The sequence below is a fragment of the Dromaius novaehollandiae genome, chromosome 20 (genome assembly GCF_036370855.1).
Source record: "Dromaius novaehollandiae isolate bDroNov1 chromosome 20, bDroNov1.hap1, whole genome shotgun sequence".
Lineage (NCBI taxonomy): Eukaryota > Metazoa > Chordata > Aves > Casuariiformes > Dromaiidae > Dromaius > Dromaius novaehollandiae.
The window spans coordinates 12189223-12214991 of NC_088117.1; the positions used below are offsets into that span (position 1 = coordinate 12189223).

Below are 25769 nucleotides of genomic sequence, written 5' to 3' on the forward strand. Positions count from 1 at the left end.
CCTGCTATTCCAGGCCCTCTGTTATCTCATGGCAAAAAATTCCCAGGAATATTCTGCAGTTGTTGCTAACAGATGGACTTAATCAGCTCTCTGGGAGGGAAACTATCCACTGATACCGTTACATTCTTCCTCCAGATCCCATCTAATGCCGAGGCTGAAAGAATCGCGCTCCCACGAGTCTTTGCTCAGTCCCAGTAGCGCTGTCGAGGCCCTGGATCTCAGTATGGAGGAAGAAGTGATCATCAAGCCGGTCCACAGCAGCATCCTGGGACAGGACTATTGCTTTGAGGTAAGGGTCCTTTCTGGTTATCCGGGGGGCTGTTCCTGTCGTGTGACGTGGCTGGCCGGGGAGCGAGGTGTGGGGTCACATCTTGGACTCTCGCTGCTCTGAACTGTTTCTGGTCTGAACTGCTGCACAAAGAGACCATTTCACAGGGAGAAAATTACTTCATCTTTACAAGGAGAAGCATACCCATAAAACCAGAGCTTTGAGCTTTTTGCCTAGTAACCATTGTAGCGGAAGGACTTGCTGCTGGCGCAGGTGCTGAACTACTAAAGGCTGTATTAGTAGAGTATATACTAGTAATTTATGTTCATACAGATATGAGAAGGTGCTAATCCCTGTTCTGTGTTCACAATGACATTACACATGGTCGCAAGGATAGCCTACTGCTGTCAGTGGAAGTAGAGTTGAGGACTTTGTCTAGAAAAGTAAAGTTTCCCTTGTTTGGGTAAATAAAAGATCTGTGAATATTTTAAATTTCTTTTACGTGGCTATCATCTGTTACAGCATGTGATGAGGTCTTCACTAGCAGGAGGCAGTGGTACACAAAAACTTGTACAGTTAGATAATGCAATGTAGCATCACTTAGGAATTGTTTATCCTACATCATGGAAGACAAAATATTGCTCATGGCAGTGGATAGATATAGACAGAATTGGGAAATGGTTTTCTTACAGTAATAAGGTGGTCGATACTTGCATTTCTGTGAAGAGCAGGTAACCTGTTTATACTTGGAAATAGAAGAGCAGGTAAACTGTATGTCTGTGGTTGCATCTTGGATCATGCTGTAAGGGGGTTAATGGGAATGCAGACGTTTTTTGGATGGGCAGTGCTAGATGGAGACAACCTTGTCAGGGTTAACGAACAATCAGACAGGAGAGAATAAGATTTTTTCATTATTGAAATCGGTGCCTTTTGAAAGAAATGAATTAAAAGACCCATTTCTTAAAATTTAAACAGGTGACACAGAAACATTCATACAAAAAAATAGCTCCAAACATAAACTCTGAAGTGGGTAGAGCTATAAATTTTCCAGTGCTGTTCATTCTCTGTAGAATTGAGCGAGTGCGGCAGGTCAGGAGGAGAACCGTTTTGTAAATTATATGGCCTCTATTACATTCCACTCAAGAAAGATAAAATGAAGCTAGATGGCAAATAGATGTGACATCCATAATATAAGAGTTGTTTACCAATTCTGTTCAGCACACAAGAGCAGAGGAAGGGATGTGAACAGTACTTGCAGAAAGTTGACTGAAAGGGAATTACACAAGTCATGCATTTCTAAGGAGGAAGAAAATTTTATTTTTAAGTGAGCTGGGTAAGAAGTCATACAGAAAAAAGATCATGTTAATTGCTGTTCTGCAAATCCTGCGGAGGAAAGGAAGAATGCCAGGAAACAAAAGGGACATTGATTTGTAACTGATGGTTACTCATCAGCAAGCTCCAGAGGGAAGGACTTAGGTGAGAGCTAAATGGCATATTGTGTTAATGCAATGGTCTTGTATCTCTGGAGAGCCTGTTTCGGATACTGATTTGGGTCAGAAGGCAAATGAGTTTGCAGATCTTTCTGAATCCCTAATAGGTAGTAGACAGCGTCCACAATCCGCTGTGCGTTTATGCCTAACTGACAGAGGCAAGGGATTAGCTTTGCCTTTGGACAGCGCAGGGCAAGAGAGATGAGCACAGGTCATGTCCCGGGCCCAGGACAGAGCAGCGGCGTGTGCTGGTGGGCAGGCTGGGCAGTTCTTGGTTATTGCTGACCTCCCCCGGGCTCTCACGCGCGTTGGCGAGAGAACTTCATCGTATGGTTCTGCGTGTCAAGCAGTAGTGTGGACTGAGCAGCAAAACTGCCCATGTGTCTTCCGCTCTTCAGTACTTGAATGTTGCCTGTAGTTATTTTGCTCTGGAGAATGTTTTAAATTACTAGGAAGGTGGATCTCTAATACATCTCAAAGCACCCCCGTATCCTGAGGGTCCCGCCTACGGCCTGTGATCCTAAATCCTTCAGCGTTACTTTATCTGGAAGTACAGGGAAGACTTGGCAAAGGCTGTTGCCCTTTTTTAGTGGAAGCAAAGAGAGTAAAAAACTGTGGTGATTCCTGCGGCTTGGAGCTGTGAAAGCTTTGGTCAAGTCTGCAGGAGGCTGAAAGAAAAACAAGCTGGTAATCGAGAGCCATGACACCGCTGCATGTGAGGATACTGAGGAGTGAGAAACGCAAACTGATGTCCTGGAGAACAAACTCCGACTAGAAAATTGTCGAGTGAGAAGGGTCTGCCGGAGTCCTGGAGACTAGGGGAACCACCACATTGCCTGCACTGTGGAACACGAAGGTGCGGTGGGTTGATGATGCCGCACCGTCCCTGTGAAGGTGTTGTAGATCTGCTCTCTGGAGACGTCAGTGAGGAGCAGCCAATTTTGCGCTCTCAAATTGAGACGTGGAGCGTTGCTGTTGTTGGGCAATGCCAGCCTTACGCTCTGCTGAATGATCTCCTCCTTGTGCTGTTGCAGTCGGGGAGTGGACAGTGCCTAGGAAGTTACTTTCTTCACCAGCTGGCTGGTGTCTCTTAGTTCTCTTCTGGGACGGCTGTGCTCGCTTGTCCTGGACGGCTCAGCGTGCTCCTCTTTGGGGTCTCTCACTAGCGACCGTAGGAGGCAGGTCTTCCAGAAGCTGCTTGCAGTCCAACCTGCGCAGCACATGCGATGCGAGGAACGGCACGGCACAGCCCCGCCAGCCCCGAGCTGCAGCAGCCGCCACGCGGTTTGGGAGAACGAGACCGCGGGATTTGACACGGCTGCAGATGGGGTTACACTGGAGGGGGGAGCGTCGGAGAGAGAACTGGCAGCACAGCCGAACGGAGCAGAAAGCGAGAGGTGCCGGAGCCATCTGCAGCGGAAAAAAACGAGTGGTTTGTTCGGCGGCAGCTGGCTAGGCAAGGGTGCAGTGCAATTGTTCCCCTCCGTTAGCGCGACTGACCTGCGCTAAGGCGTGCCGTAGCCGGCTGCTCAGCTCCGCTCCCCCTCAGCAGGGCTCTGCGGGGTCGGGAGAGCCCAGCTGCGTAGACAGTGGTAATGCGCTGCTTTTTCAAATGCTGCATTTGGCTTTTTTTGCTTTTTTAGTTCTGAGAGACTTGCCTTTTCTGACGTGCTGAGTACTTGGCAGTCAGTATTTATTCATTTTCTTCGTTGGTATTTTCAAAAAAAAGATTTAATGTCAAGTTTTTTCTCCCCATAAGACAGACCTCCCAGTCAGCATAATTATCTATTGCTACTGCATGTGCTGCGTGTGCTCAATAGACAACAGGCAGCTTAGTCTGGTGAGAGAGACCGGGAGTCCAGACTCCTGGAGCCTGTTCCTGGCTCTGCGGTTTGTGAAGTCCCAGTGACCAGGACCAGGAATGGGAATGAGGATTGAGGGATTCTGTCACTGTCTTGGCAGGCCAGAGTCTTGCCCTGTTGCACAGCTCGTGTCTAGGCCGTCGCCGGGCATAGTGGGAGAATGAGGAACAGGACAAAGAAAATACAGCTAAAACCTTGTAGTCTCATCCTGGCCTTGCCTGAGCAAGGGAGAATTTAGTGGGTAGGCTTAGTCCAGCTGTGTAAACATCTGCTGTTGCTTGCACAGCCCCGCAGGCTCCCTGGGTCTGCAGGGCTGGCCCAGGCCCTGTCTCCGTGCTTTGGTTTGCCCTTCTGCAGCTTGGATATGGTAATATTTATCAGCCTGAGACTTCATTTTTGCTCATAAAATCTTTTGAAGACTGAGTGGAACAGCTTCATTAACGAAGGTACCACCTTTCGTTGCTACGCCACTGAGGTTCCTTGAAATGTAGTTTGAGCAGCCCGTACTATTTCTAAGAAATTTTAAAAAATGACAAACTTTTTGTCTGATTTAAGGAATCTCTCGTCCAAGGACTGTGGATAATGAGTGTGAATAAGTAACAATTTAGAAATTAATGCGTTTTATTAATTGAGTTTATCCTGTACATTAACAAAATTTTAGCATATCCAAAAACCTGATGAGACCAGAATGTTCTCTTTATTGAGCTAATTAATATCTCACGAAGATCATGACTACGTACAATGTTTGGGTCAGAGGTCAAAGCCAAGATACTGTTGCAGATATGGGTAAATCACCTATTTCAATACTCATGGTAGATCTGACCTTCAGCTCCCATCAGATCGAGAGAGCTTCCAACCTGACACATGAGGAGTTTCCCCTTCTCTCGCCTAAGTATGGCAGTTACAATTCTTAAGGTTCTGAATAACTAGTTAATGGGTAATTGATTTGGAATTGAATCATAAATTTTACCATGGTAAGTCAATGCCAATGTATTTACTTACATGTAGCAATAAAGTATATTAGATGTTCAACTTAACAGATAGCTGGTAAAAGCAGTGACATTTAATTAACAGATTTAATAGAAGGATGACTAAATCTCATTCTTATTTATTTGGATATGAATCCTACTGAGATCAGTAGCATCAATGTGTGCCACAAAGAACAACTTGTCTTAAAGAGAACTTCTTTCAATAACAGTCAAAAAAAGTTGTAATTCCCTGCTCTGGAAGGACTTCTAAGTTTCCTCCCTAATTCTCTAACCTGAGAGCAACATTCAAATGCATTTGTATACCAAACTCCTATCAAAGCGAAAGAAAAGAAAAATGGCCTTTGAGGAAAGAGACTCATGGCATAGCTCACTGAAAGGTGTGTTTGACCTGTTCCACCTTTATTGACTGATTTCTAAGCAGTCAGAGGGAACTTAATTCTGTGGACCTTAATTTGAATTTCAGTGGGAGGTTTTTTTTTTCCCGCTCTGGGTTACAGAAGCCTAGCTGTAACTGCTGCAGCATGGTGTGGCTGTATCAGTAGAGTTCAGGACTTCTGCACTTTGGACTTGAACATAGATGATTTTGAGTCTTCCACAATTGAATTAGATGGGGCAAATAAGACAAGGCTCGAGTTCTGAATTTTTAGGTTCTTGTCTGAGCAGTTTTGACGCCTTAGCAGATGACGTTGATTTAGCAATTACTGAGCAATCTGGAGCCATGCTTGTTTACTGTGCATCTTCCATGATACTTCACTGTAAGTTCTGGTCTTAAAAACTGTTCCTAATTGTTACTTCTGTGATCTTTGTATTTGTAACTCAGTGTTAGACATTACAGCACCACGCTGAAGTAATGCAGCTATGCGTTGTCTGTCTTTAGGTGTCATTACCATTCAGGCGTATGGCTGTGCTCCTCTTGAATGCTGTTGTGGAAACTCTGCTGAGAAAAGGATCAAGATGCAAAAATGCCGTAGCCTCTGGCAGAGCAAGGCATAGGGATCACACATGGTGGACACGATCAGTCTTGCAACATCTCTTGTGCTACCAGAAGTTTGTTTGTGAGGGTTCAAGGATATAGGTTGACATTAGCATCTGCAGCAGCAAATAGGAGATAAAGCAGACTAGATTTATAATGGGAAAACTTTGAAGAAGCTAGAAATACACTGTGGCATGCACGGGTGCTGAAAAGATTATACAACTACGTCAGTCAATACAGAGTCTTCTGTTCTTAGAAATAGAAGATAACTTGGGCCTAGAAGAATTTTTAGTTTTACAGATCAGAGAATGAAAGCGCGTAAGGACAGGGAAGAGTGTCTGCACTGAGCCTGAAGGAGAGAACTGGAATATCGAGGGTTGGAAGGTTTTTTGCATTTGCTGTATAAAGACAGGAGAGGCCTCTTGTCATTTTGTCCTGGTTGGAAAATGCCTGTGTTCAAAGGAAGGGATGCGTTCAGCTCGTCTTTGAGGTTAGCTAATGACAAATCTTAGTGAGAGCCAGCTCTGCTTTAAGAACAGACTAGGCTTCTGGGAGATGTATGAGATTGTGTCTCCCAGAAGCAGATAACCCGGTGTGCAGCATGTAAAAACAAAGACTGGGAGGTGATGAAGAACACACCAGTAGTTCTGCAGCTCGGACCTGGAGGAAAGGAAACTCGGAGGGGAGTTATCTAAAGTACCAGCCTGGTCCGTTTGGCCTGCAAGCAGTGAGGTATGTAAAGAATATTGCTGGACGTTGCCAAGTGCAGTGAATACCGAGAAGGTCAGAGCGGCTGAAGGAGGCTTTTATGAGTAGTACAGAATTCGTAATACCACAGTCGTGGTCCATCAGCTTGCCAGCACAGCCGGAAGGAGGTAGTTGCTTGAGGAATATGTGTTCTTGAGAGGCCTCTTCTAATTTAGAGTCATGGCTGGACAGGGCCTTAGAGCACTGTTGGCCAAGGAAGCCTGGTGTGATGGATAGGAGGAAATGTTCGGTGGCTGCTGACTCGTGCTGAGTCCTGGGAGACGCCGCTCACCCTGTGCCTGCCCGGCGGTGGCTGCTGAGGTGGACTCCCCCGGAGCTGGGGTCACAACCACGCTGCAGTGGTGCTGAAGTGTGAGAGGTGAGAGGAGGATGCAGCAGCACCTCCACCTGCTGTCCCCAGCTTCGGGAATCCCAGCTTGGTTATCCGTGGCTGCGGAGCGGGTGCTGCGAGCTCAGTAACGCCGTCAAGTGGGCTGTGAGTTGCCACTCCTGCTGCTGCCAGGAGCACGCTGCATACCCAGCCCCATGTTCTTCCCAGTAGGGTCTTCAGAAGCAGCAGGATAGGAGAGGGGAAGGTGTGAAGCAAGGTTGACCAGGGGCTGGTGTCTGCTCAAGACAAGGGATGGGCTGTTAGAGTCACAATCTTTGTGCTGAAGCTAGAGGAATGCCAAGTGGTTACAGTTTATCTTTAGTTCACCTGAGGATTTGCACTCTCTGTTGTGGACCTTGGCGATTTAAAGCATCCCATGCATAGGGCCCAGTATCTAGTGCCTTCTGGTGTGGAAGAGGGGAAGTAATTGGGATTTGTTTCCATGATTAATTCTGCAACATGCAGAGTTGCTCTCTTTTTCTGTTAGCCTTAGGTGCTGTTGCTTCATGCTTGGTTAAAGCTGTTTACCGGGGAGGGGGGAAAATCCACCAGTGCTTTTCCTTACTTTCCCCCACTCCCCCAAAACACAGTCTGCAGTGTGCTGGTCAAGATATAATCCTGTTCCTTTCCCTGTAGGTGACGACTTCATCAGGAAGTAAGTGCTTCTCATGTCGTTCTGCAGCGGAGCGAGATAAATGGATGGAAAACTTGCGGCGTGCCGTGCACCCAAATAAGGTAGTGGCTTTGAGGAATCGCCTCTGTTATAGTTCAGTTCCTCGTTATTACATTTTAAAGCCCAGTGCATAGTAGCAGCAGGGGATGTATTGTCATTTTAGTGAGTTAGTGTAATTGTGGGTCAGCTTTTCTCCATATTGCTTTCTTCCACAATTATATTCACAGAAAAGTGCTAATTATTTCTTCCGCTCTTTTTGCAGCACATGCTGCTTTCAGCTGTTGCTGAGAAATGATCAGACCTCAAGAATCTTCAGTCTTGCTCTGTTACTAATGACTGACTTACGTAGGATTTTCCACCTCCGAAAAGCTCTGGGACAGATGGCTGGTAACTGCCAGCAAAGTTCCAAGACTGAATAACCTAAAGAGTTCACGTAACACCTTTCCTGACTCTGGTGGTACTTGCAGTGTCTGTTTCAGAGCTGGAGAAGCTCCGATGTAACATCGCAGTGAGTTCTCTGAAACTGCAGTGGAATCTGGCTTTGGAACGTAGCTTTCGCTTCTCTAGCCAGTTGAGTTGGCAAAATCACGCCCTCTGGGAACTACAGAAACAAATTCCTCTCTCCACTAGAACACAGGGACGCCCAGTATGTGTTTTTATGGTCCACTAAGGCTAAGTGCATCCTAAAATAAAGTCTACAGCTGCTTCTTCCTCTCCGCATTGGAGTTAGCTAACAAAGATTGATCAGGGCTAATCAGCTGCAGGATTTCACAGCTGATGAGCTCCATCAACAAGTCATTTTCTGCTGATCAGGGAAAATGCAAATGATGGGATCCTGTGAATTCATTCCTGGCATCAGAGATACCTAACTGCGCACACAAGTTAGATCCAGGCCTGGCAAGTTGCTAAAGGAGCCCTCTGTGTCCGAGTTTATTGTTCCTAGTTCAGTGCCAAATGTTGGTATAACATTTCTTTTATATCAGAAAGGGAAAAACAGACTGGAGGGGTGGACTTCTACCTCTAGGAATGCGTTTCTGCATGTGGAACTCAGCTGTTGCATCCAATGCTTTGCATCAAGAGTAGAGCAGCCCCGGTAGTAGTGATCTGACAGAGCTTCGTAGGGTTTGGGAGATCAGGCTGCCTTATTTAGCATGAGAGCTCCTGGGCTGTGGGGGAGGGATGGGCATATCAGCGTGGCTTTGAGATGCCGCGTCCAGTGAAAATTCGTGTGGAAATATGCCATTATCTTGAAACATGCTCTTAGCTGATGGCTAACTTTCCATCTTTGTTTGACTTCTTAGACAATAAACTCTCAGTGTCTGAGTTGATATTTCTGTCGGGAATTTACTGTTCTTGTATAGTTTCCTGTGTGTACTTCCTGGACCTACAGTTACCCCATTGTGGACTTCCAGCAAAAGTGTTCCTGTCCGGACTCCTAAGCAAAGCAGACAGAATAAACCCTGGTTGCTATTTCAGTTATGGACTTCCAAACAAAACAGGGTACTGCAGAATCCGTAGGAGTGATTCAGCTGCGAGTGCTTTATCTTTTAAGTCACTCCTGCAGCAAATGCCCCTGGATGTTCTTCCAGGATGAGGTCATTATTGTTGGGGAGTCGTTAAGGACCCACACTGTCCTTCACTGCATTATTGTTAAAACGATATCGAAGCCAAATTTCTATTTCTGAATTTTAATGATTCTCCTGTGTGACTCACTCTGTTTCCCATAATTCCTCTTGATGTTTTAGTTGGATACTCTGGTCTTTAGTCCTAAAATCTGGCGAGGTTTTGCAAGTGCTTCTTTCCATGCCAGAGGTGGTTGCAGTGCAGCCATGGATGAGGTGATCCCTCGGTGTACGTTAGGATCCCTGTGTTGTAAGGAAGGTGTACTCCGGTGCTGCTGTGAAGCAGCAATATGAAAAAAAAGAGGGGGAGGGCAATGACACCTGTAACATAGCTTTTGTTTTGCAAAAGACAGTAATTATTGGTAAGGCTCTTTCCTGTTTCTTTTGAGGCCTTCTTGGCAGTGAGTTGGAAATGGTACATTTATTAATTTGGAGGGGATTTATCTTTCTTGTTCCTTATATTAATTGGCACCAGCAGACATGGAGAGCACGGTGATATTTGGAAAATTAACATAAGTAGTGTTATTATGCAAATTCCTGAGAGCCAGTATTTCCTTAAAATAAAGTATAATTAAGCCTCTGCTCATTTAGCACATCCGAAATAATTAACTCATATCTCCAGTTTTGTTGTTCATGGCTTTGTTTTTTTCTCTTGACCTTTTTTCTTTGCATCTTTTTTTCTAGGACAACAGCAGAAGGGTAGAGAATATGTTAAAGTTATGGATTATTGAAGCCAAGGACCTGCCAGCTAAGAAAAAGTACTTGTGTGAATTATGCCTGGATGACGTTCTTTATGCACGAACTACCTGTAAATTGAAAACTGATAACGTCTTTTGGGGGGAGCACTTTGAATTTAATAACCTCCCATCACTCAAAAACATTACGGTGCACTTATACAAAGAGACTGACAAGAAGAAAAAGAAAGACAAGACCAACTTCATTGGACAAGTGAACATCCCTGTCGGCTCCGTCACGGGCCGGCAGTTCGTAGAGAAATGGTACCCTGTGGTCAGCCCCAACCCCAGCAAGGGCAAATCCCCAGGGCCCATGATCCGCATCAAGTCGCGCTACCAGAGCATGAGCATTCTTCCCATGGAGATGTACAAAGAGTTTGCCGAGTACATCACCAACAACTACATGGTGCTGTGCTCGGTGCTGGAGCCCTCGCTGAGCGTGAAGAACAAGGAGGAGATGGCCTCCGCGTTGGTGCACATCCTGCAGAGCACAGGCAAGGCCAAGGTAAGACCCTTGTGTCGTCCGTACGCTCCCGTTGGAGATGATCACAAGCAAACTGCTGTACGTAACGTTTCAGATTGTTGGAAATCAGCACGTTGGTTTGACTTTGGTTTGGTTTCAAGCCTTACCATCGTTAATATACTGTAATTTTCCTTTTTACTATGAGCAAGTTGGTAGCATATGCAGTGCACGTTGCTTAATTAGAAAAGAGGTTGGTGGGACCAGGAAGATACCCACATAGTTATTTTTCTCTGCTTTTGGAAGCTAAGGGGCCAGATTTATTTCATAAACAGGCACAAATGTAAAAATAAGCAAGAAGGCTGTTTTCAGGGATGAAACGGAAGCAGCGTTGGTTTGAGCTGTGCAGACTGTACGTGCTGTGTGTTCGCATCAGAACCGGTAACGCTGCCCGCTCGGGGCCCCCCGGCACAGCAGCGCTGCGTTGGCGTCCCCGTGCCGTGGGGGCCACGACGAAGTCAGCGCGGCCTCGGGAACTGCAGGGCACAGTCCGCCTCCGGGCAGGCGTGTCTGTGGATGAGCTCCGAGTCTTCGGGCTCTGCCCTTTCCCTTTCGGAAGGGAGATGCGGTGGGGACGGCACTGCAGGAAGGCGCAGAGCTCGTGGGGTGCTCCCCGGCCGTGCTGGGGCGGGGTGGGGGGAACTGATACAGGCCAATTTGCAAGTGCCCAAATTCAGTCTTTGGGGCCACTCCGAACTTCCTTCACGACTGGGAATCCCCAGCCAGGTCTGGGAGAAAAGCAAGCCAGGAAGGGGCAGCGAGTGTGGGATTTACTCCTGGGTGTGCTTGGTGCGAATGAGGGCGGGGGGCAGAGCTGGTAAGGCCGCTCGCTGGAGAGCGCAGGCGAGCCCCGAGCTCTCGGTGACCCCAGGGGCACGGCGCAGCCTGAGCCTGTTTGCCACAGAGCAAAACTCCCTCTTGCCGCGTGTCCCCAGCTGACACGAGCACAGCCGTGACGGGCAGTGGCAGCCACCATGCGAGTGGCAGAACTGGAGGAATTAAAGCATCGTAGTGTTTCTGTGTCAATGTTTCCCTGAACTTCACAGTCAGGAGCTGGGGAGGAGCAAGATCTCCGACGCTTTTGTGGTGCTGAGGAGATGAAGGCTCCTCACCTGAGATGGGGAAAGGTGAGGCTTTCCTCCTCCTGTGCAGCTTCCACTCCTGCCTGCAGTTGTGGCTGGATTCGTGGATTAGATTTAATTACCATCTGTCGTACAGAGAAGCGACTCAGCCTCCTTACCTAGTTCAAGGCAGGAGAAGCTCGCTGAGCGGATTGCGAGGCCGTGGGCCTGCCCTCCCAGAGGTGGGGAGAGCCAGCTCAGTTAAAGCCGTCCTGATCGCAGGACCGTCAGGAGGGCGGGGAAGGACCGCAGTCCGCCTCCCTTGGCTCCGTTGCTTTCGGTGGCAGCAGAAGTGGCTCAGTTTACTGCATGTGAAATGGTGCTGTTGTGCTTATGTAACAGGGAACATCTTAGGTCGTCCCTCTCTCGCTCGCTGTGCCCGTCGGCGCGTGCCGTGGTTTGCTGGCACGGCCCTGCCTTCTGCCGGCGCGGCTCCTCCCTGCATGCAGGGAGCTGCCCTGCCCTTGCTGCCTCCGCGACTGCACCGGTGCCAGGGCTCTTGCTGGCATAAAAATACCATAAAAACCTATCCATGACTAACACGGTTCCAGTGCAAAAGGATTTAAGCGTCACCCTGATCTCGGTCACTGTGAATCGTGTGTGTGTGTGTCTGAGCGCTGTTGTCGCTGCTCCTGCCTTTTCCTGCTTCTCGCCAGGACTGGGGAGGCTCAGGAGGGAGCAAGTATGTTTCCAGACACATGTCTGCATCAGTGCTGGGACCCCAGAGGCTCCGCACAGGGGACGCAGCAAACAGACTTGATAAATTTCCCCTAAAACGAAGCTTCTGCTTTCCCTGGCTGTCATCTGCCATCAGCGTTAGCACAGGGTTAGAGAGCGTCAGAGCAACGGGAATTATTGGAGCGTGGGAACGGGGTGGTCCAGCCTTTGCAGAAGAGCTGGACAAGCAGAGAGAAAAAACAGCAATAAGGTGAAAAGAACAGGGAATGGGAGAGGGAGGCGTGCCTTGTCGGGCTGCGTGGGAGCAGGGCGGAAGCTGCTGCCCGCTGCTGCTGGTTCTTGCAGCGGGTGGGTCGAATGCCGCGGCCCCTGTCCTCCGCGGACAGGAGGTCCCTGTCCTCCTCGGCCGACCGTGGCTTGCTCCGAGGAGCGGGACTGGGCAGCACGAGTCCGCGCTCGCTCTGCACTGAGCCCATGTGGTTCTGGGGAGCTGGCGTGGGGCTGTCCCTGGCGTTGGCGCCCCGGGATTGGTGCAGACCGAAGGTGGCCTGGGGACAGCTCCCGCAGCAGAGGTGGAAGAGAGCAGGAATGGCGGAAGGGCGAACCGCTGTTGCCGAGTCCCCGTGGGCAGTGCGGCCGGCACCCGGCGCTGCTCCCGGCACTGCTCCTGGCACTGCACGCTGCCCTGCTCGCAGCCCCGCGCGGGCGCTTCCTTGCGCTCCTCTGCCCCTTTCCGGAAGCTGCTCGCTGTCCAGCAGCGCGGTGTCTCTGAGCGTGCCGGCAGCACGCGCTCCTACGTGACCACTTTGCGGGTTTGTGCAGCTCTCGTGTCTGTTTCCGAGGGCAGCGGTGGTGCCGGGGAGGCGGCATGGGGCTGGGTCCCCAGCGGCTGGCTCTGGTGAGGGCTTCTGGGCGGGCCGGCGGTAGTTCCTGGCGGTTCCCGCGGTGCTGCTGTGCGCCGGAGCCCAGCGAGGGAAGCGGCACCCTCCGCCGGGCGACCCCCTCTTGTGACCCCCCGAAGCTTTCCCGGCTGGGGAGGTGGGTTTCCGTGCTCGGGCCTTCCCGGGAGCCTTCCCAGCAACCTCTGCAGAGTCCTCCTCTCCTTCCCTCGCCCTCTCCTAGCTGAAGAGTGCAGACGTGGCCATCGACAACCCATCATTCATTTTGCTGATAAAGGGGTTTTTGTGGCTCTTGGCTGCTGTAGCTGATGCTAAACTAGCAATTACAGTTGGAGTGAGAAACAAGTGTCCGGTGGATTATGAAGACTCGTTAGCAGCTAATTGCTCTTGCCCTGTTTCAGGCTCTGTTTTCCTGTACTGATTAGCTGTAAATACGGTGTCACCCCTTAACGAAGCGTGAACGGTTGGGTACACGTGCCCATGCCAGGCCACGCTGCAGCTCTCGTGGCCGGGGGAGGCACGGCGCGGTGCTGAGTGCTGCTCCGCGGTGACGCGGCGGGGCTGCCGGCCGCTCCAGGCCTCCGTGGCGGGCGGTCTGGATTCTCTGGCTGCTGACCCCCCCCATGAGCATGGCTGGATGTGGCCCGCGTGCTGCGGCTGTGGATATGCAGGCTGCGTCCTTCCCAAGGCGAGGCTGGTTGTGACTCTCGATGCTTTCAGAGTATTTCCCTTGTCTGGTTTTGTTTCTGGGCTCTCTTTCAGCTTTTGGAGCTCAACTGATGGCTGTAAGTATATTAAAAACTTCCTTGTCCGAACGGTTGGTAGATTAAAACCAGCATCCGACAAAGCTCTAACTAACCAGCTGCTTACTTGAAATAAATATTTATGGTGTTGTGCATGGAGTGAGGGATAAACATGTGTCCCTATTCGTTTATGCCGCAAGGATTTGCTTCTCCGAAGCAGATGCATTCGCTCCCCGCCATGCGAGGCTGCTGGGAGCTCCCTGCCTTCTGCGCGGGGCTGGGGGGGCGGCCCTGCGGCTGGGACGGGGGACGGAGCCGCGAGGGCGGAGCGTGGCAGGAGGGCACGGCACTGCTTGGACTTGGCGGTTTGCTTTGCGAAGCCCCGCTTGCGTATCCGTACTGGAAAGAGCGTGAACGCAGAAACGCCGGGATGCTGCGTGCGTTCAGCCGTGTGCGGCCTGGCAGCAGCCGTATCATTTCCCCCACGAAGACTTTATCTCTCTGATAATATTTTATAGCAGCTATAGTTGAGCTAATTATGTTTCTAATCAGTTTTATGAGCACAAGAAGTCCCCTCTCCCCCCCTTCCCCAAGATAATAGTTATGTTGGTTGGAAGGAAAGAACAGGCTGGCGAGTGGCAGCTTCAGCGAGCAGTGCTCCTCCTCGCGCAGGTGTCGGCGTTAGCAGGCGTTTCAGAGCCGTGCGCTCCGTCCCCCCGCTCGCCGCTCGTGCTCGCCGCGCTGCTGCCTGCCCGAGGCGATGGTGGTTCCCAGCATCCCGCGCCGGAGGCTCCTGGGCATTTAGTGGCCGTTCACTGTATTAATGTTTTATTCCTCAGCTAAACAAGGTCATTGCTGCGGATCCCTTGTGTTAACCCTCTCATTGCCACTTCACCTCCTTTTCCCAAGGAGATTTAGAAAAAGCCAGGAGGGATCAGAGGATGAGCTGGCTCCCCGCGCGCCGGGGAGGCAGCATCGTCGCTATTTCCCAGCTGCGAAATGCCCGGTGCTGGTGCGAGGAGCTGCGTGGCGGCTGCAAGCCCGGGACCAGCAGCGGGGATCCCCGGGTTCACGCCTGCCGTCGAGGGCCCCGTCTCGTGCCCCGCTGCGCTCCCCTCGTGCGCCTGCGTCCGCCTGTAATCTACAGCCCTGTCCACTCCTGGTAATGGCTGTTCACCTCTGCATCCAGGGCCCTGCTGGACTCTGGACTAGTCTTTGAAATAAGCAGTAATCTTATTACCTTTATCAATTCAATCCTCTTAAAGTTAAGTCAATCCTATTAATCAGGCTTGTGATGTGGAGAAGGTTATTTCCAAGTCAATCTGCCCGTCAGTCAGTTGCAGTGTCGGGAGCAATGAACTCCAGCACGAAGGGGGGTGCGGTAGCAAGCGGGGCCCCAGAGCCCTCGGCGCCGGGAGCTCCGTGACGCCCCGTGCGGGCCGGGCTGCGCGTGCTCCCCGCGCGGCCGTGCCTGGGAGCCTTCCCCGGCTGGCGAGCTGTGAATCCTTCCTGGGCGCGGAAGGGCTGGGTACTACACGTCTTGCAGGACTTAGGTTGCTTGTTCGTTAGATGTCTGGAAGGGGTTCTTGTGCCTGGGCAGCGCTCCTGCTCGTGCCTGGGCTCCTTGGCGCTGCCCCTTGTGCAGCGCTGGCAGGTTTCGTTAGAGTTTGATGCTGGCAGCTCGGCTGCGGGGAACGGCGAGGTGTCCGAAGGCAGCGCGCCCGGCAGCACCGCGCAGCGCTGAGCGGAGCGGGCAGGACGCTTGGTGCTTGTGACTCTCGTCAGGCTGTCGTGGGCTGCTCCGGGATGGAGGATGGCTGTCGCGCTGCAGAAAACCGCTGGAGGCAAGGAGTGCTGGGGTTACGGACTGAACGTGGAGCTGAAGGAGCTGTCTTGTCTGCTGCTGCTCCGTCCCTTGTGAAGAAGCTTTTTCTTCCCATTTTGTGTGTCTGTGAGCTTAGCAATTAATCCGCTTTCTCAGTCCTAGCGACATCTGCAGTGAAGGACTGCTTTCGTGGGCAGGCGTTGGCTCTTTACTGAGTGAGCTTCACTTTTCCATGAGCCTTTTTGAATCCAGGCTGGTGGCGGGGCGGCTGGGCTGGGGCTGGGGCTGTGCGGGGGCCGCGGCGGTTCTGCAGCCCGTGCCCGGGAGCTCGGTGCCGCCTGACGCGGGAGAGGCAGCCGCAGGCCGCGGCCTGCTGGGCACCGGCGCAGAGCACCGCGCTCCGCTCCGGAGCATCGCCGAGGGCCCTTCCCCCTCGTTTCCATCTTCCTCAGCCAAAGGTTTGGGGGTTGCCTCGCCACTGAGGCGGCCTGGTTAGTCAGTCCTACCCCGTGAAAAGACGTTGGTTGGTTGTTGTTTGAGGAAGGAGGGTGAATGCACACAAGCGGGGCGGGGGGGGCCGGGCCTGAGTGTCACCGGGCGAAGGCATGGGGAGGAAAGGAGGTCTCTCTAGGCTGCGCTGCCGATAAATCAGGGTAGAGGTTTTTGCAGGTAGAGAGACGCATGGAACAACCGCAGGCACCAGGGTGGTGTCGGGCTGGTGCCGCCAGCCACTGCGCGCGGGGAGGGCCTGCGCTGGGATGGAGGGGTGACACTCAGCCGCAAGCTGCTGGAGCTGCGAAGGAGGGTGGGGGCAACACGCTGCAGGCTGACGTGGGCGGCCCGCACAAACGGGAGGCCGCAGCACGGGACTGTGTTTCGGCCGTGGTGTGTTTCGGCCACGAGGGATGGTGAGGAGCGTCCCCGTCCTCCCGTCCCCGTCCCGGCAGGGAGGCAGGCACCGACTGTCCGCTCAGAGCCTGGGGCGGGGGAGCAGCCCTGGAAGGCCCAGCGCTGGGCGGGATTTTGGAAGGACTTGCAGGAGCTGCTGTGGGATAGGGCTTGTGGCAGTGAGCTAACACTTGAGTTATATGAAAAGTACTGGAAACCCGTGCTGCCTTGTGCTGTCATGCCCTGGATTTATTTATTTATGAATTGTTCTTTATTAGCATATGTGCAGGGACTGAAGTTGCACAGGTTCAGCCGTGTCCAGTCTGGAGCAAATATCCTTAAAATAAACAGAGGAACAAGCCTGAAGAACTCTGCTACCGCCCTTAATTTTTATTGTAGACCTTTTCCTTCCCCTCTCAACTCTGATGTAATGAAATAAAGCATCTTATTTTCTTACATTGCCAGGGGCCCTAACTAAAAACAACCCCCCGCTGATCTCTGCTGCTCAGAAACAGGGAGTTTTATTGGCTTTAGTTATTGCATTTTATTCAGAGACTTGTATGTGGGTGAGCGAGGCCCCCGGGGGGATTCAGCGAGCATTTGCATTCCGTTTGTGTCTGCCGAGTGCTGGCTGCCGGTGTAGTTAAGGCAGAGATACCAGACGCGTGATCCAGAGCTGATGTGGCTTGTTCGTGTGGAGGGAAGGCAAGACCTGGAAGACGCCCCTGAGACTGAAATCGCGGGGTGTCATGGGAACTGACCCGTGAACCGGTGGCTGGTGGACCTCCGCTGTGCCCGGTGAGAACAGCCTTTGCGCAGGAGCTCGTCCAGGGACAGTGTCTGGGGGTATTTTGACCTGCCGGGGTGTCTCGGGCCGGTTTGTCCAGCCCAGCGAGGTGCCTTCTGGAGGCAGCCTCTGCTGAGGGTGCCAAGGCCTGTCCAGCCCAAACCGGGGGGACCTGCTGGGGCAGGTCAGGGAGCCTGGCCGCAAGGTCTGGCTTGATGCCCTGGCTCCAGCATGCGGTTCCCGTGGAGCTGGTGAGTAGCCGGGCCAGATCCTGCTGCGTTACGCCCCAGCCTGCCTGCGGCACGGTAACGGAGCTCTTTGGGGTTTCAACAGCTTTGCTGGCGACTCTGGAGACGGTGTGTATTTTCTCACCAGCACATGTCCTCTACAGGGGAAGGACCACCGCAGAGGTTGGAGAGGGGTCTTTGCTGGTTTCCTGTTGGGTCACGCACAACTGGATATTTGCCTCATTTTAAATTCTGATAAGTTCTGTAGATCAGCTAAAATCATCAAAATGGTGAAAATGATGAAAAAGTGGCAAAAACTTGTCCGCTAGGTTTCAGCAGCCAGCATGGCTGGCTCTCAGTTTGTTTCTGCATCAAAGCTTGCGGTTCTTCACCCGCGTCCTGCCCTGGCGTCGTGCTCTGAGCCATGGGCAAGGCGGAGGCAGCGCTGCCCTGCAGCCAGCGGTACGGCAGCTCCGGCCAGGTCCTCGACTGAAGAGAGAGAAAAAAAAAAGGCAAACGCTTGGCCAAGAGGAGCTGTAAAACCCAGTGTTCCTGAGATAATTAGTATGTTGGGAAAGTGACAGGAAAGAGAATCAAGCAAAGCCAAGGTCAGCGTCTGCTAATTGAGAATCAGCACCTTGTGTCAGCCTGAGCTGTGGCTCGGAATTGAAACGCACCCCGGGAGAGACCCGGGCAGATAAAGGTGATCGAGTTACCCAGAGAGCAGCTGAAGGGATTTGAGCAGGGGTTTAAAGTTTCACTCCAACTTGGCTGATAAAAGGGGCAAAATCAGAGAAAGCAGTGGAGGGAAGGCATGTGCCTGGTTCCAGGAGGGCTGCCTGCCCGCGACTGCCGGGGAATTACAGCCCTAGCCAGCCTCCGAGGGAGGGGATCGCCTGGCTAAAGGAATAGTGAGTGACAGTGACACAGCTTTCAGGAGCTCCTCCCCTGGCTTCGGCTGGGAGGTCGCGGCAGCGTGTTGGCCCCCGCTGTGGACCCGCGGGGCCTGGGAGCGCTGCCTGTGGCCCCGAACCACGGGGCTGCTGCCCGGTGCGAGAGGCCAGGGCGTCTCAGCCCAGCACGGGGCCGTGGGACCAGCCCGCAAGGGCACGGCTGAGGCTCCCTCCGAGCGCCTTTGCTTGCCCCGTCTCTCGGAAGGCTGTGCCGAATGCGACGGGTGAAAGGGCTGTGGACTTCTTAAGGCAACTCATGGAATTAGCTGGGGAACAGCTGTGTTGTGCCCACATCTGTGGGATGGTTTCAGAGTCCTGGAGGAGAACTGTCTTCTCCCTTCAGCTCTGAGGCTTTTCAGAGATTGTTCGGGGCCTCCCGCTTTCTTCTTAAACTGGGATTTTTCCAGAGAGGCAGCGTAGGCTCCTTCAGCTGGAGATGGAGGGCTGCTGGTGAATGGGGCGGGTGGGATGGGCAGTGGTCCTGAGATGGCAGCTGCAGCTACTACACACGCGAGGAAGCCTGCCCGGGGACAGCAGCCGGGGTCAGCTCGCGGTGCCGGGGCTGCACGCCTGCCTCGCGGCGATCCCGGCGCCGGCACCGTGGAGGGGAGCCGGGGAGGGACGAGGGCCAGTGTGGATGTGTCGGGCAGTGGCGTGGGCCCAGCCCGGGCAGGAGGGGGAGCCGCTGGCAAGGGTGCTGCCGGAGCACTGCGTCCCCACCGCCCAGCTCAGCGCGTTCCCCACCGCGGGCCCTGCTGAGTGTCTCTGCCTTGCTTTACTTCTACTACGTTTTGTCTTTAAACAAGTATAAACAATTTGTTAGGATGTAAGAGACAGTCACCCTGTGCCTTGAAGATGTTCAGAACTATCCTGTCGTGTTGCAACTCATTTTACTACATGTCTTGTCCCTAGAGAAGGGAAGGTTTGAATCCCTGATTGTACCTGGCTTCCTATGTTCACCCGCTTGTGGGGTAGCGCTGGCTTCTTATCACTTATGCAGTGCAAGTTTTGAATCATTCTGTGCATAAAACTGTATGTTGGTAGTTCTTATTAAACGACAAGACTAATTTCTGGGAGGAACAAAAGGCTCTTGGCCGCCGGCACAGCTCAGAATCTCTGCTGTCGCTGCAGACAGCTGCTGTGCAAACCTGGCCTTTACGCAAGATGCTGGGAAAGATGAAGGTGGATATTAAAACAGTACTGCATATAACTTGCTTTCTCTGCCAGTAAATATATTTAATCTTCCTGACAAAAGCAAAGCCAGCCATCAGTCAAGTTGGTCAGTGAGCTGTATTATTGCTGCCAGTCTTCATGGGAGGAATGGGACTGCTTGGTACTGCAGAGAGATTATCAGCCTTTCTCCCTTCACCTCCCCTTTTTTCAGAGGTAAAACATACCTGACTGCAGCCTGGTTTTTCCTTTGTCTGGAAGAGAAGCACAATACCGAAGGGCTTCAGCATTAAGTGGTCTGGGCATGAAATGGGCCAAGAGTGAGTCCCAGGAGGAGGCCGTCATTTCCAGGTCACCCTTGGGATTCAGCACAGGTTGAAGGTGCCCAGAATATGCCGCACTCCAGGCGGAGTTGTTTCTCAAACTCTGATTAAAATTTTAATGCACTGGCATCCGTAGGAGAAGTAAACCCCACCAGAGACGGAGCTAAGCGCCTCTCCTGCAAACCTCAGACAGCCGCTGGCAGGCTGTGGCACCTGGGCGTCGTGTCTCCCCAAGGCCGGGTTGAAGCACACTGACTCCTGGCCACGGCGCGGCGGGAGGCCGGGGCTGGCCCGTCGGGAGCTGCGCTCTGGCTGGGGACGGCGGGGCAGGGCTGGAGCTCTGTGCCGCAGCACTGGGGTCCTTCTCCTGTCTGTGCCCCAAAGTGGGTTACACGTGGTGCAGATAAAGAGATAACCCTTAATGAAGGGTTATTACTGAGCAGATTATTTTGTTTTAGGGGAAGGCAGTTTAAAACCAGTGCCTTTGCTTACATAAGTAAATTTAAATTTCTGTTTCCTGCACAAGGAAACAGTAAGAGACATAATGTGCGTCATTTACGCAGTCTCAGCAGCCTGGCTTCCTCTGCCATCCAGGTGAGTGGTGCTGGGTGGGAGGAGGGCAACTCTGCAGTACCAGCACAGCTGTGAGCTCAGCTGAGGTCTGTAGTTGATTTTTCCCATTAGCAGTGCAGAGAACAGAAACTGAATATATATTAGCATTAAAAACCCTGCATGGTCCTGCATTAATGTTAGCTACACACTAAAGATTACACCACGCAGTGGATTTTCAGCAGAATGCACGGGGCGAATCAGAGCACGTGACCTCTCTGATCAGTTAACGCTCTTGCTGAAGCCTACATGGAGCTCTGTCTTAAGTGTTGCTTTTGTATTAGAATTTACAATTCAAAGAGCCCAAATTGATGCACAGGGCAGCTGTCAGTGTGCATTTTGCTCCTACTTACCAGTTCCGTTACCATGCAGCACAGATGATGATAAAATTGCATGGTATTTGATTCCATGCATATCACACCAAAAATGTGCCCAAGATGGAACTACAGCAGTGCCGTTTATTTGTGTGTATACTAAGTAAATGGGACATTTGAGCATCTTGATGCACATTACAGGCTTGATTTTCAGGCATTAACTGTGGGGCACGGCTCACGCCATAGAAGTATGCTCCTGTTTCGCAACCAGTGCAGTTAGATACCAAATGCAGCCACACTTAACAGTGGAGAAAACAGTCTATTCACAAAACGCGAGGCTGAGATGAGACCTACCTAAAAACTGGTACAGATGGAGGTGCTAACGTGGTGCAGGACTGGAGTGAGTAACACATTTGGAGTGCAAAAGCTGTGACTCCTCTAGAGATTTATTTCTCTACTTATCTCTGCGAGGTTGGAGGAACAGAAGACAAATCAGGCTGGTAGCAATGTAATGTGCACACAGAGGGTCACCGGCAGCACCTGCATTCCTTCTTGTGTCTTAAGAAGATGAGACCTCTTTGGAGAAGGGGTGTGTGCTGCCTGCTCTGCTAAACAAAGCATTTGTGAGTACGTGGTGACCCACCATGGACTTTGCTTTCCAGGATTTCTTGACTGACCTGATGATGTCTGAAGTTGATCGCTGTGGTGAGAATGAGCATCTCATTTTCAGGGAGAATACACTGGCCACCAAAGCAATCGAAGAATACCTGAAGTTGGTGGGGCAGAAATACTTGCAAGATGCCTTAGGTATGTACAGACGCTTGGCAAGTCTCACCTGCAGAATACGATCCTTGGAAACGTGCTCTAGGTGACCCTGCTTGAGCAGGGGGGTTGGACTAGATGATCTCCAGAGGTCCCTGCCAGCCTCACCCCTTCTGTGATTCTGTGATACAGTTCTGTGAATTTCCGTGTGTTCTGCACTGTGGAAAAAACACCAGCTGAGTACTGACGGCCTTCAGTGTATCAGAGGCACCAGCATTTACCTAGCTGAAGGTTTCTGTGGCAGTTTACCAGAAGCCTAAAGGCTGCGAGCAGTTTGCATAAAGTCAAGTGCAGATGTCCTAGAGGATACCAGGAAGTTGCAGGCCACGAGCCCAGGGCTGCCCGCAGGCAGCGCAGGAGCAGCGCGCGCAGCCGGCACGGCTCGCACCCAGGCCTGAGCGCGGGGCACAGCCCCGGCCCCACTGTGCAGCCGCCTGCTCCCAGGTGAGGGTCGCTGCCGAGTTAGCTCTTTAATGTGCTTTCAGAGGAGGTAACAAATTGATGTTTGAAGGCGCTATGCTGTGTGCCAAGTCCTCTGTCTCCGTGCTGGCAGTGTCATGGAGGCCTGATTGAATCCTTCCCCTGATTGCACAGCCGTGCTCAGAGACTTTTTCCCCCCTTGGTTGCTCGCAGTACTATTGAGTCAGATGAAATCTCCCAAATTACAGTGATGAGAATTGCTTCCCAGTTCACATCAGGAACCCTCCTGGTGGCTTTTTTAAAGGGCTGGCTATGCTTATGGCTCCAAAAACATTTCTCCTGATACAAACAAAAATAATTAGAGCTTCTGCTTCAGGGTAGGTCAGGAAGGAACTGCTGCGTACGGCTAACACAACACAAGGATGAGGAGGGGCTCTTTGAAGCATTGTGTCTTAGACTCAGCCAAAGGCAGCTAGAGCGGAGGCAGGTCCTTACAGTAGGATGAGCTGTATCTCTATCAAGCTGTTAATTTTTCAGTATGTTGGATTCCTTCTAATGGATTTGTGTAATTTTAGAAAGGAGCAAAAAAAATGTAAATACTTCATTAATATAATAATAATAATGAAGTTGAGGAAGGGGAGATCATTGAGCCAGTCAAACCAATGGACCCTGTGAGATGAGGAAAAGGGATATTATTTGTTTCTGCCTTGTAATGCTGTTTGAAGGCAAGTCTGTAACTAGATTATCTCACAGAATTTCTAAAAAGCCAGGAGATTAATGAAAGGAGAGAATTTCATAATATTCTCCTTTCAGGGCTCAATGCAAATGCTGCCGAGCCAGCCTCATCCAGTATAGCAGGAGCCTGCGGTTCTTGCTTGCTGTTAGGGGCGCTGATTCTGTGTAGACCTTTTATCAGTGAAATGATTCATCTTTTTGTCACAAGGTAACGCAATACAGTATAGTGCTTTCCTTTAAACCATGAAGCACAAGCAAGTAATAGGGCAGGATAATAACAGCAGGCACCACCTGCAGGCAAGCAGAGAGGCTCCAGACCTCCCTGGCGGAGCTGCAAATACATTGGGCAGGCTCTCCAGTACTTAATTAAAATCTGTTTTGGCAATAGAAGGGGAAGAATACAGACTAGAGTGGGCAAAAAGCAGGAAGACAGGAGGCGATGAGCAAACCGATTGGAACTAGAAGACAACAAACGGAAACCTTTCCCCCGGCACAGCACCTGATGCTGCCGGTCCCTGCGCGAGGCCGAGGGCAGCCCGTGGGGCAGCGTGCCCGTCCAGGGAAGTGCTGTTCCCGGGATGGCTGGTCTGAGCCCGCTCCTGAGGGGCTCTGTCCACCCTCGCCTAGCAGCCTGGCCGTGCTCCCGCAGGACTCGCAGAAGTAGCTAAATACGGCCTGTTAATTCCCGTTAGTGTCCTGTCATGCTGTCTGCCCAGCCACTACTGTGTGCTAAGCAGGAGGGACAGCTGCAGCTCCCGGGGCGTTGGCTGGAGGGGTGCAGAAGTGGTGGGAAGCACCCTCAGCCCGGGTGGCACTGCTCTGTGCCCACTGTATGCCAGGATAAATGGCAACACGAGGGCGAGATGCTGCAGTGCAGGGCTGCTCTGCAAGTCTGGCAGGGTAAGGAACAGCCAGTCAGCAAACATGAGTGCAGGGAAACTCGGAGACATATTTTAATCTAATTTTGTGTGATGCTCAGCTCAAAATAAATCAAGAAAACTGTTTCTTTCCTTTAATTACCTATTCCTCCTGTGAATCACATTGGCTCATCAGTGCCAGGGTGCTGTAATAGGCAGAGTCTGCCGTAGCAGGACATCTTACAAATAATTATAGAATTTGCCAACATACTTTCTGCTGGAGTAGCCCAAGGGAACGTCTCCGAAATTGTTATAATCTGGGGGGATCAGGGCAGGCTGAGGAAGGCAGTCTTTTGGCACAACAGTTCTGATGTAATTGCCCACAGCCATGTAGACAGAGCTGCCAGCTGGGGAAGAGGGATGAAACTTGGTTGTCAGGAGTTTGGGTGCCTTTCTGCAGGGCTTGCTGTGTTGTTCTGTGAACTTCCAAGGCCACGCAGGCTGCTCCCAGCAGCAGGATCCACTCGGAGATCGTGACAGCTGGCTGGGGCACAACCTCCCCTGGAAGCCACCTCCGATTACTTTCATAGTCCCAGCTTTGTTCATTCAATGTGACAGGGGCTGGGCTAACTCCTTGTGCACTGGGGCTTACAAACCGTCTTGCTTGTCGACTGCTTCTCTGGTGTCTCCAAAATCCATCACTGACTGTCTGTTTTACAGGGGAGTTTATCAAGGCTCTGTATGAATCAGATGAAAACTGTGAGGTGGATCCCAATAAGTGTTCATCTTCGGACCTTCCTGAACATCAGAGCAACCTGAAAATGTGTTGCGAGCTGGCCTTCTGCAAAATCATCAACTCTTACTGGTCAGTATCCCACAGGTGTCAGTTCTCTCCGCATGCCTTCAGCTGTTGCAGCAGCAGCACAGCTGCAGAGAAGTGTAGTGTCAGCCTGCTGGTGTCTGCCTCTTGCCTGTGCTGAGGGACATCTTTCCAGACAGCTTTGGATAAGAGCTGCAGGCTCTGTGCACACCCCACAGCATGCAGGGAAGTCCCTGGGATTGCTGCCTGAGGCTGCCCCAAGGCACTGGTCTCTGGGGAGACGGGAACTGAGGTGAACACAGACTGGCGTCCAGGGTACGCCAGGGGTTACACACTCTCAGGTGCACTCTGCAAACATCTGCAGTATCTCATCAGACTCCTGTGCGTCTGGCACGGGAATGGGAGGGAGTTGTTGTGGGTCATGGCTGCAAACAGCGGAACAATTTGTCAAGAACAGATTTTCCTTCTGAACCGGTTTTGTTTGGGGCTGCAGCCCTGCAGAACCGTAAGGCAAGCTACGGGCGCGTGGCCTTGGGTGAACCCTTCCCTTCTGCCCTCCCTGGTGCCTGCCCGGGACCCAGCTTGCTGCAAGTCAGATGTGGTGTGGCACCGTCAAGGGAGAGGAACGTGGTGGGGATGGTCAGGAGGGAGAGAGAGCAGCTCCAGCTCTAGCCGGCTTTGGCGTATCTGCTCTGGAGGTGCGACAGAGTCACTGATTCCCCACGGGTTTTTCCAGTGGTAGGTGGGGGTTAGTGGAGCACAGACGCTGCGACAGGGTAGGGAAGTCAAGGAACAAGAAGTGCTTTTCCCAGTGTGACCAATTCACAGAGGGGCTTGATGCCCATTGTATATGAAAGTCAGGAATTAAGGGCAGAAATGCATGTCCTGGGTCTCATACCCATACGACAGTTCTATACATGCCAAACGTATCAGACTCACGGACTCTGCATGACGGGGACAGATGTTTGATACCAGCTTAAAGTTTCATGTAATTTTTGTCTGCTGCCTCCTGCATTCTCTTGCCTCCAAAGCATCCTGTAGTTTGAAATCCTGTCTGCAGCAGGGCAGGTTTGCGGCACTCCTCACGCCTGCAAGGAAGCTGTATCAGCACCGGGAGCTTTTGTTCGGGCAGATGTTCCCTGGCTGCAGAGTGCTGGAGCCCTGGAGGCTGCTACCACCTCCTCACTAGACTCTTGGTTGCTGTTTGGCTCAGTGCGGCGCGTTCCTCTGGGCGAAGCTCCGCTCCCAGCCCGCGGGGCAGCTTGCTGAGGCAGAGACGGGCAGTTCACTGTTCCACTGGCACGAGGTC

The 25769-nt window shown here is 51.8% G+C and overlaps 1 protein-coding gene across 12 annotated transcripts in view; it reads left to right on the forward strand.

Annotated features, from left to right (window-relative positions):
• The window catches only part of DAB2IP (DAB2 interacting protein), a 209402-nt gene that overhangs the window by 156685 nt on the left and 26948 nt on the right, over nucleotides 1–25769 (forward strand). For all 12 annotated transcript variants that reach the window (XR_010392404.1, XR_010392405.1, XM_026094380.2 and 9 more), the window contains 5 exons: nucleotides 136–289; nucleotides 7357–7455; nucleotides 9700–10254; nucleotides 21469–21613; nucleotides 24361–24505. Coding sequence is in view for 10 of the 12 variants with exons in the window: in XM_026094380.2 (XP_025950165.1) it covers nucleotides 136–289; nucleotides 7357–7455; nucleotides 9700–10254; nucleotides 21469–21613; nucleotides 24361–24505 (1098 nt within the window). In the remaining 2 variants the exon portion in view is untranslated. The remainder of the gene's footprint in view (nucleotides 1–135; nucleotides 290–7356; nucleotides 7456–9699; nucleotides 10255–21468; nucleotides 21614–24360; nucleotides 24506–25769) is intronic.